General features: G+C 32.3%; 1 protein-coding gene across 3 annotated transcripts in view; it reads right to left on the reverse strand.

The window, feature by feature from the left end:
- CSMD3 (CUB and Sushi multiple domains 3) overlaps positions 1-12,168 on the reverse strand; it is a 1,143,082-nt gene that overhangs the window by 53,908 nt on the left and 1,077,006 nt on the right. For all 3 annotated transcript variants that reach the window (XM_026495547.4, XM_026495546.4, XM_026495545.4), the window contains 3 exons: positions 5,418-5,591; positions 2,542-2,715; positions 393-578 (listed from right to left, as the gene is read on the reverse strand). In XM_026495547.4, the coding sequence (XP_026351332.2) occupies positions 393-578; positions 2,542-2,715; positions 5,418-5,591 (534 nt within the window). The remainder of the gene's footprint in view (positions 1-392; positions 579-2,541; positions 2,716-5,417; positions 5,592-12,168) is intronic.

Here is a 12,168-nt window from a genome sequence, read left to right on the forward strand (position 1 = left end):
ATTCTAAAGCCCTGGTAGATGTTTACATTAGACTAATATTACCTTAAATGAGATTTAAAATAGTAATACAAAAGAAAATCAAAAGGTAATTGCCTCTTATGGAATGGTAACATCATAGAATATAACAGACGTTGCTTTTCATCGTCTATTTGCTTTATCAAAGCTCAAAATCAAAGAATCATATTAATATCAATAAAAATGGCATTCAGGCATTGAATTGGCAGAATATAGGGGACTATAGTTTCAAAAAATGAAACAATAAAATAAAAAATTAAAGTAATAATTACAAACAAGATCCTTTTGATATATAGCTCTAGATAGTTTATAAGACAATAAACATCCATGTTGCTTCTAGGGCATTTTCTCAAGAAGAATTCACATTATCTACTTACTGATACATTCTGGTAAAGGTTTGTCCCACTGTCCATTTGGTTGACATATTAAAACCGAAGATCCAAATAAGAAATATCCAGGATTGCAGTCATAGAATACCACAGTGCCATAGGTGAAATTTCCATGTTCTATTTTACTTTCTCTTTTGGAATTGGCTGGAATTCCAGGATCAGAGCAGTTCACCACTAAATAAATGACAGTTTTGGAAATTATGTTTGGAATAACATATATAGACCTACATAGATTTCCATTAGAAATGGAGTTTCAAAGGTAAATTTAATCAAACAAAGATTCCAGGAATAAAATTAATGCATAGGCTATATAGATAATGAAGTGAAATCCATGTGGTTGAAAACATAGAAAAAGGAAAAACTTTTTGCAAAACGTTTTGTAACTCTAGAAGTATTCTGCTGAGTACAGACATAAAAAATGATACCTTAAGCTATAAGCCATAAAAAAGGTAGAAAAATTATAATTTGGTTGTATTTATCAGACAATATGAAATATGTCATACCTCTTTGCAAATGGAAAAACAGCAAAAATCTCTTTAATCTGTTTCTATAGAAAAAACAATAAAGAACCCCCAGTGTTGGCATCACGGTAAATGAGGACTCAGTCTCTCCAAGAATATGAAAAAATAAATGCCAAAGGTAAGTTCCATTAATTATAAAGCAAAGCACAAGTAAAATGATCTTAATGCTTTTTATATGCAGCAATAAAATAGGTACAAGATAATAAAGCTAAGCAGTTAAAATAAAACTTGGTAACTTCTTACTAGACATATCGCCAGGGGCGAGGAAAACAAAAGCAAAAATGATCTATTGGGACTTCATCAAGATAAAAAGCTTCTGAACAATCAACAAAACTAAAAGGCAGTCTATTGAATGGGAGAAGATATTTGCAAATGACATCTGATAAAGGGTTAGTATTCAAAATCTATAAAGAACTTATCAAACTCAACATCCAAAAAACAAATGATCCAGTTAAGAAGTAAGCAGAAGACATGAATGGACACTTTTCCAAAGAAGACATACAGATGGCTAATAGACACATGACAAGATATACACATCACTCATCATCAGGGAAATCAAAATCAAAATCATGATGAGATAGAGATACCACCTCACACCTATCAGAATGGTTAAAATTAACAGAAGAAATAACAGGTATAGCTAGGATACAGAGAAAGGGGAACCCTCTTGTACTATTGGTGGGAATGCAAACAGTGCAGCCACTCTGGAAAACAATATGGAGGTTCCTCAAAAAGTTAAAAATAGAACTACCCTATGATCCAGCAATTGCACTATTAGGTATTTATTCAAAGGATACAGAAATATAGATTTGAAGGGGTACATGCACTCCGATGTTTATAGCAGCATTAAAAACAATAACCAAACTATGGAGAGAGCCCAAATGTCCAATGACTGATGAATGGATAAAGAAGATGAGGTATATATATACACACGTGTATATGTATGTGTGTGTGTGTGTGTGTGTGTGTATATATATATATATATATATATATATATAATGGAATATTACTCAGCCATCAAAAATGAAATTTTGTCATTTGCAATGACGCGGATGGAGTTAGAGTGTATTATGCTATGTGAAATAAGTCAGTCAAAGAAAGACAAATACCATATGATCTCACTCTTATGTGGAATTTAAGAAAGAAACAGATAAACATATTGGTAGGGGGAAAAAGGGACAGAGCAAAACAAACCATAAGAGACTCTTAACAACACAGAACAAACAGAGTTGATGGAGAGTGGTGGGTGGGGGATGGGCTAGATGGGTGATGGGTATGAAAGACAGTACTTGTGATGAGTACTGGGTGTTGTATGTTAAGTGATGAATCACTGAATTCTACTCCAGAGACCAATATTGCACTGTATGGTAACTAAATTTTTTTAAAGCCTCCCACCCAAAAAATAAAACCTGCTAATTTTAACTTTAAAGAACAAAAGATAAAAATTAAGGAAAAAGGAAAGCATAGCTAATGAGAGGACATCAATATTAAATCCTTTTGTTTTATTAGCTGAAAACATTTTACTATTCTGCCCAAGTTATTTCAAATGTTGTAATCTATGTTTACACAGATACATTATGACCATGCCCTAAGCTGGAATATAATTAGATGTTTACCTTTGCACACTGGTGGAGGATGGCTCCACTGTCTGTTGGCCTGGCACTGTGCCTTTGTTGGCCCTTGCATAACATACCCAATATTGCAAGAGAATGTCACCACATCATTAAAGTTGAATCCATTACCGCTTGTTCTTCCATAAATTGGACTACCAGGGTGACCACAGCTAACAGCTAATAGCAATGGGTGGGGAGAGGAGAAGCACAAAGCAGAATATTTAGTTATCAGTTATCACATGACAGTTATATTTAATCATTTCAAACAACATGGAAAGAACACTTTTATGTAAAAATATATTTAAAGTACTTTTACTATTGAAGAGAGCGATTTAGAGTGCCAAAATAGACAATAGAACAGAAATATTAGTAAAGACAGAAATATTTATAATTGTGCCCATTTCATTCAAGTGGTATAGGGATGTTTAAAGTTTCATGGTACATTTTCGTTCTCACTCTCTCTGTTTTGTTTTGGAGTTTTTTTTTTTTTTTTTTTTGGACAAACACTGAAATTCAAAGAAATCTGGGAATGAAGTTCATGTCACTAGTTAGAAGCAGAAAAATTGAAACTGAACCTATTTCCCTTTTCTAGTTAAGTAAGAATCGATGGTCCATAAAGGCAGGTTTTTTTTTGTATTTAATTTTGAAGTAGTTTAGTATTATTTATACTATTAATTCTTATGAATAACACATTGTCAAGCAAAATGCGCTTGAAGAATTAATGTGGCTATATGATGTAAACAGTAAAAATAATACATGATGTAGTAGCATTCTCCTTACTATTTTGAGATACCAATAACAACGCTTGGTAAACCTGTCAACCTTACTGGTTTATTTTCTTCACAACTGATACTTGATAATTAAAACAATTTTGTTTAGAAATAATGTATCAATTAGATAAATTACTTAAATGTTTTTAGGGTTATAGTTCTATTCTAGATTTTATGTAGTGCTAGGCTTTTCCCAAACACTCTGTATTTCTGTGAACTGTTTTATTGCATCATCTCGCTCTATTAATCAGAGCAACTCCACTAATAGTGCTTCATAATTGGGCACAGTGAAAAACCATAGTCACTTTTAGTACTTTTGAAATGACCCAAGAGCAATTATTTTTCAGCTGTATTGTTAATGTCAACCTACTCATTTGGAAATTTAACTGCATCTTATTCTTGTTAAAATTATCAATAAAGAAACCAGTTTTACCTCAAGGGCCAATTTTCTTTTATAGTCTCAATTATTCAACAAGAAAAACAGTGGTATTAGTTGGCTATGCCTGAATATAAAAAAAAGGGAAAAAAATCTAGGACAGACACAAGCATAACATGCTTTCTTTAAATCATCAGTCTGTGTGTACGTGTACGTGCACACGCATGCATGTGCACACACACATACACACACACACCACTTAGAAAAGTAATATTAATTATTAATTCTATGGTCTATTATTCTATTAAATTTCAACACCTGGAAGTATTTTCCATGAAACTAGAACTTCAATAAATATGTGTTGTTTGAATAAAAATTTGACAATGAAATCTATAAATATGGATGTAATTAGTCACAGAACGATTGAAGTATTTCCTGTGAATCCATGCTAAAAGTCCCATGCATTATTTATCTGAAGCCTTCAAAATCTCTATAGTATGATCATATGAAGTTATAATAAAAACATATTTGCAGTATTTATTCTCATTTTCTGATACCAATTTTAATATAAATGTCAGTAATTGTGGATGGAAATGATCAGGAGAAAGAAAAAAATAAGGATCACACTGATAATTGCATTTCTGGTCCAAAATTGGTTAGACTGGGATGTGAAACACTGTGTGTTGGTAGAGATTCAGTGCATTAAGCAAAGTAAAAGAATTATCAATGTTCAACTCTATTCTTACTTTTGTGATATTATAGTCATAATAAATGCACAATGGACAAATCTATGCCATACACATAGAAGCCAAAAAGTACAGCAGCTGTATTTAAAAAATAACAAAAAAGTTTTACTTTACAATCCACTTCCTTCTTCATGTGAGAGTTCATAGGTAAATTAACTTAAAAGTTCAGATAGATATTTGTTGAACCAGTGAGAAATATTATTGAAACAATTCCCAAATTACAGTGTTACACAATTTTGTATGAATTTAAAATAGTGAAAAGAGTGCTGTAAAACAAAATTTTAAATGAATTTTAAATATTTCATGTAAATTTTTAGGAGAAATTATATCAGATGTGTATATAGAATCTTGATGCATTTAAGAATAAGATGGATTTTGAAGCTGAAAGGAAAGATAATTATAAGTACTTTTAACCATTCACTTTATGTATAAGGGAATTAAGGCCTAGAGAGATTAAATGACCTGCATTAGCTCATATAATTAGTAATGGAACTGAAATGAGAACAATAGTTCTTCATATCATGCGTGACAAGTTTTTTCCCCACTAATTACACTCCATCAGGATCTGATTTTGATACGACAGCTATAGCATCATAATTATTAGAAAAAAATTATCCAAAGTATTTTCACTATAAAAAGTTTCATAATATCACATAATGACAATATTGATGTTGCTGCCTTGTGGTCTCAAGAAATTAAATTCTTGTAAGTTAAAATTTGTCAAAAATATACCTTCCATATGAAAATATGCATTTGTAAATATTATATATTCATATTAAAATACTAGAATAGCTGAACTTAATTTCTTGTCTTTATGATAAAACATAAATAATAATAGACATTCTAATATTTTCTTCCACTTTCTTGTTTTTATGGATGGTTTTATGTGTGCGTTTGTTTGTGTGTGTGTGTATCTTACCTAAGAAAAAAATATTGGTAATTATATGAGACCAGAGGCTTCTAGTTACTTCTGTCATGCTTACTTACGCACACAGGATGGGAGCTGACCAGACCAGTTGTGATCCTGTTGACATATTCTCACTGAAGAACCAATCAATCTAAAACCAGGATTACATTGATAAACAACTGTGTCTCTGTATCCATAATTTTCTCCAATGACTTGACCATTCACAATGAGCTCTGGAATGCCACAGTGACCCGCTGAAATGGGTCAGAAAGTAATATTTTTAATATTGTGATTTAAGTTTTATTTTTGTATTTATATACATATATAACGTTACTAAACTTTTAAAGTTTATTTACAAGCATGCTACAAATAATGAAAACATGATAATATGACATAAAGAGAACTACAAGATACTCAGCAAAATGCCAAATATTTGGGAATTAAAAGAAAATGTTACTCCTAGTAAAACTTGGGTCTAAAAGTAGTTAGAAAACATTTCAATCTGTGTAGAAATAAAAATATAATATATCAAAATTTAAGGATGCAGATAAATCTGTTTAGTGAAAAGATTTATAGGGTTAAACACTTTTATTGAAAATGAAAAAATATATACAATCAATAGGTTAAGATTCCACCTTAAGAAGAGAAAAAAGAAGAGCAAAATAAAGAAGAGAAAATAAAGCCAAAGTAGATGAAAGGATATATTGCAGCTAGTTACAGAAATCAAGGAAATAGAAAATGGAAAACAACAGAGGACATTACCTAAGCTAAAAATGTCTTTTTTAAAAATAGCAAAAAAAATCGCTAACCTCCTAGTTAATTCATTTAGCACAACGAAAAAGAGAGAACAAAATTACCAGTAACAGAAATGAATGAAGTGTTACCACTATAAGCTTACAGAAATTAAATATGAAGGACAGTTTTGTGCCAATACATTTAACAGTTTGAAGAAAAGGGCAAATACTTTGAAAACTATATACCAAAACTAACACAAGATAAAACAGAAAATATGAATAGTCCTTCATTTTTTAAAATACTTGAATTCCTTTTTTTTTTTTAATATTTTATTCATTCATTTTAGAAATAGGAAGAGCCTGTGTATGTGCTCATGGAGCAGGGGAGGGGCAGAGGGGGCAGGAGAGGGACAAGCAGACTCCGTGCTGAGGTGGAGCCCAACCTATTTCATGTCCTGGAGATCATGACCTAAACTAAAACCAAGAGTTCCACACTCAACCTACTGAGCCACCCAGATGTCCCCATTTTTTTTTTTTTAAATAGGCCCCACACCCAGCGTGGGTCCCAATGTGGGGTTTGAACTCATGATCCTGAGATCAAGACCTGAGCTGAGATCAAGAGTCAGATGTTTAACCAACTGAACCACCCAGGTGCCCCCCAAAATACTTGAATTCCTACACAAAATCCTTCCCACAAAAACCACTCAGGCTCAAACGTTTTTAGTGTTTTAACCAAACATTTAAGTTAAAAAAAAATTATACACACTCTTAGAAAATAGAAAAGAAAGGATTGCTTCTTAATTTGTTTTATGAGGTAATCACAGCCCCAATAGTAAAACTGGAAGACACATGAAAAGCCAATATCCTTCATGAAAATAGATGCAGAACTCCTTACAATTTTAGAAAACCAAACTAGAAACGTACATAAAATCAACCACTGTAATTTGACAGATTAAAAGAGATAGTGACATATTCACAGAGTGAAGGGGAAAAATATGATTATTTCAATAGATGAATAAAAAGCGTTTGGCAAAATTCAGTACCAATTCATGATGAAAACTAACAACACATTTAGAATATAAGGGAGTTTTTCAACCTCATAAAGACATCTGTGATATTCTAATTTACAGTAGGAAGTATGTATTTGGTCTTGGTCCCTGTTTGGGAGCTCCTAAAACTCTTGAAATTTACTAAATGATAAGAGAAAAAAAATGTATCTTGTTATGTTAATGAGGTGGCTTTGAGATCTCACCTAAGATCTCACTGGCTGGGTGCCAGTGGAGCCAACCACATGATTACAGGGTTGGCACTTCCAGTCCCACCCCTTTGACCTCTGGGGAAGAGAGAAGGACTAGAAGTTGAATTAATTGCCAGTGGCCAATGATTTAATCAATCATGCCCAGGCAATGAAGCCTCCATACAAAAACCAAAAGCACAGGGTTCAGAGAGCCTCTGGGTTTGGTGAACACAAAGAAAATTCAGGAGAGTGGGGCCCTCAGAAAGCACAGAAGCTCTGTACCGTTCTCACATACTTTCCCCTATGCATCCCTTCCATCTGGCTGTTCCCGAGACAACCTTTTGTAATAAACCTGTATCTGGTAAGTAAAATGTTTCTCTGAGTTCTGTGAGCCACTTTAGCAAATTAATCAAATCCAAGGAGAGGGTCATAGGAATCTGTGATTTAGAGCCAGTCAGAAGCACAGGTAATAGCCTGAGCTTATGCGTGGCATCTGAAGGGGGAATGGAAAGTGACTGCTTATAAGACTGAACCTTTAGGGGTGCCTGAGCACGAGCTTTTGACTCAGGTCATGTTCCCAGGCTCCCCACTGAGTGGGGAGTTTGCTTCTCCCTCTCCCTCTGCCCCTCCTCCAGCTTGTGTTCTCACTTTCTCTCTCTCTCTCAAATAAACACAATCTTTTTTTTTTAATATCATTTATTTATTTACTTGAGAGAGAGCCAGAGATGGCACAAAGAGAGAGGGGGAAGGAGAGCAGACTCCCCGCTAAGCAGAGAGCCCAGTCCGACATGGGGCTTGATCCCGGGATCCTGAGACCAGGACCGGAGCCGCAGCCTCTGGTTAGATGCCTAACCCTCAAATAAATAAAATCTTAAAAAGAAAAAAAAAAAAAAAGATGGAAACTTTAACCTAAGGAGTCTGACACTATCTCCAGGTAGATAGTGACAGAATTGAATGGAATAGTAGGACACTGGTTGGTGTCCAGAGCATTGCTTATTGTTGAGAATTGAGTTTCAAAATGCCAAAAGACATCTAAGGAAAACCTCCAGCTAACATATTTACCAATGAAATACTGAATTCTTTCTTCCTCATGTAGGGAATAAGACAGGAATGACCACTCTCACCAGTTCTATTTAACATTGTTTGGTTGGCCTTATGCAGTGTAAACATTAATACACAGGAAGAAAGAAAGCATAAATCTGGAAAACAGAAAAGTAAAACTATTCTAAGCTCAGATTATATATATGTGGAAAATTCTATTTTAAGAAAATCCTAAAACTAATAATTTAGCAAGGTTTCAGGACACTAGATAAATATTTCAAATAATTATATTTTTATATATTAGCAGCAACCAACATGAAAATGTAAATTAAATGGAAAATGTAATTAAAAATGAACAATTTCACTTATAATATTAGAAACACAATAAACATTCTCAGGAATAATATTAGCAACAGACATAAATGATCTCTATGCTAAAAATTCAAAATACTGCTATTGCAAAAAAACTGAAGACCTAAATAAATGGATAAATATACTAAATATATTATGCTTATTAATTGGAAGACTCAACATTGTCAGATGCCAATTCTCCTCAAATGATATATGGATTCAATGTGATCCTGATCATAATCCTACCAAATATTTTTAAAAATAAAAATTGATAAGCTAAGTCTAAATCTTAGATGAAATCTTAGATGAAAAGATATACAGTATTCAAAGTTATCTTGAAAAATAAGAACAAATTTGAAGGATATACATACAAAATTTCAAGACTTATTATAAAACCTATTCAACAAATAGTGCTAGATACCCTTCTAGTAAAAAACTAAACCTCAATTTCAGTTCATTCATTATACATACAAGAACACATTAAAGATAAATCGTACCTATAAAAGTAACACCTAAAACTATAAAACTTCTAGAAGAAAATAGGAAAGAAAATCATTATGACTTGTAGATGAGTAAAAGTTTTGTAAACAAGACACAGAAAGCAACAACCAGAAAACATAGACTTTAAAAATTTTTTAAATATCTGCCTATTAAAAGAAGAAATAAGTAAGCAAGTCACAGGCTGCAAGAAAATATCTATAAAATGCATAATAATGAAGGCCTTACCACCAGAACATACAAAGACTCCTATAGTTCATAATAAAAGCCAATTCAATATAAAAGATACTTCACCAATTCACAAAGGAAAATTTACAAATGGCCAAAAAGCTCAAGAAATTGCGCTATGAGTAATCATCAAGACAATGCAGATTAAAATGTTATAAAATACCTTTATGCACCCAATGGAATGGATAAAATTAAAAGACTGGCTATACCACATGCTGGAGAAAATGTGAGACAAGAACGCTCCAGGATTTTACTTCTAAATCTCTAAGAGAAATGAATACATATGCTCACAAAAAGATTTTTACATGAATATTCATTGCAGCTTTTTTCATATTGGCCCAGAAACTGGACAAGGGTCAGGTGTCTATCAATAGGGGATTGACCAACATGTGGCATATTCATATAATGGAATTCAACTCAGCAATTAAAAAAATAGTGATACACACAACAACATGGAAAGAGAATGAAAGAAGTCTTACACGGTATATAATTTAGAATTCCATTAGCATGGATTTCTAGAAAGGGAAAACTAACATATGGTAAAAAACAAACCAAAACAATTATTGTCTCAGGGTTGAAGGGAGCTGCATATTGTCTGTACAGGGCCGTGAGGAACCTTTCCAAAGTAACAGGAATATTCTATAACTACAAAGTGGTTTAATTTAGAGAGTTATACACATTTGACTAAATGCATCTCATTGTGTTTATGATATATACATTCCACTGTATACACATTTTGTCATGGTAAAAAAAAATCAAGAAGAGTAAGCAAATATTAAACTCTTGGTAATGATATGCATGCTGAAATATTTAGCAAAAAAGTGCACTGAATTCTGCATGTTACTTTTAAATACATCTAAAAAAACAAATTGACGGATTGACAGAGGCCTGAAGGATAGATATGTGATAAGCAAATATGACAAAATGTCAATTGTAGAATCTAGGTGGTGGGTATAGAGATACCCCTATGTCAAGTGTCACTGTCAAGTGTTTCAATCGAAAAACTGAAAAATTCATAATAAGATGCTGGGGAGTCGACTAGGAATAAATGCACTGTATTTAGAGAAATGATTATAAGCACATCCTAGTGGCCATTATTAGCCAAGAGTGTATGTGGCTATAAGGACAAGTTATTTTTTTCACACATGAGAATGACTGGACTACATCAATCCTTAAAGTCAAGTACAAGCATAAGATTCCAGGATTCACTTGTCTGGCAATTGCATTTTCCTTCTACCCACATCCTTCGGAGCTTGTATTAGATGTCAACACTACATCCTCTGCAATGGATGGTGATGTTGTCTTCACAGACTGAGAGGCAATGTTTTCTTATAAATCTTTCTTCTATATTCTATCTCTTGAGAAAACAGAATTGGGATTCTAAACAGGTGAATAAAACCACCCTCTTTATACAATATTTAATAAATAACACACAATATATAATACCAGTTCACCACGGCATAGAGCCACAAAATATAGTATTTCAAATTTAGATCACACATACATTTTCAAGTTTATATGTAAACTAAGTAATCTGTAGCTGAAATCTGCATAACCAAAATTGGTTTGGAACTATTAAACATATTTTGATCATTTAATCCTATGTAAATACATAAAGACTTAATTTTGTACCATTTTTTAAATATAATAGTTAGCATATTCAAATATACATGCTCTTATAAAGAAACCACTGTTGCTAGGCTTCCAAGTGTACTTATTAACAAATATGCTTGAGGGGAAAAAAGGATTTTAATCAAAACCTGTGGTTATACCTTCTTAAGTTTCAAATAATGATTGCATTAACATGAATATGTTCAAGCTTATAAGAAAAACAATATGTATCTAAATTGTTAAAGTATAGAGTTTTCTGCCTTGCCTCATATTCTTAAATAGAGTAAATATTTATAGACAAAGCACTGTCCACGTCTAGCAATACCCTGTTCGTAATCATCAGTGATTTTTAAATTAGTAAACAAAAAGATTATCTCTTGTTCCCAACAGACAAGTGAATAATTATTAGAACAATTTTTATTATGCCTAATTCAGTACTTGCTGTCATATCTTGAAATCATTTTGGAGAAAAATAAAGCATAAATCATACCATTCTCTACTAAAAAATTTATTGAAGTTTTTGAAAAAAGATAAAGCATAAATCATAATATTCTGTTAATAATAAAGAAGGAGGGACAAAAAAGAACTAGTTAGTTCAGTTTCTTTAACTGAACAGTTTTTTATAATGAATTAAAAAAAACCTTAAGGGGAAAAAAATCCTATTTGACTAAAATCAGGTTTGAAAAAAGATAAAAAGAGTTTAACAGAAAGTAATATTACACGTGTTAAAAGCTTATGAAATTAAAAGGGAGAAAGAGTTTAAATGCGGAAATCGTTTTTCTCCTTCAATCATTACCTTAAGCAAATAGGTGAAAGGAGAATTGACTATGGTTTAGAACGAATTAACTGCTACAGTGATTAATCCAGCTGAGTATGCAGACATACAATTTTCAGCAATTAGTTTTCACCTTTTTATTTTCACATGCCTGGAAGAAAATGTGTCTCTCCTTAATGACATAAGATTCTCATTTGAAATACTAGTTAATTAACTTTAAGAGTTATCTGTTTAATAGCTTTTCTACCATGAGGCATTTTTAAAGTTAAACATTTTCTGGTTAGCATCCTTACTGAGTGAATATAAATGACCATCTCTTGTTATAGAAAAAGGGCTGCCTCCTTTTCAGAGGCATG

Source organism: Ursus arctos, unplaced genomic scaffold (assembly GCF_023065955.2).
Source record: "Ursus arctos isolate Adak ecotype North America unplaced genomic scaffold, UrsArc2.0 scaffold_6, whole genome shotgun sequence".
Lineage (NCBI taxonomy): Eukaryota > Metazoa > Chordata > Mammalia > Carnivora > Ursidae > Ursus > Ursus arctos.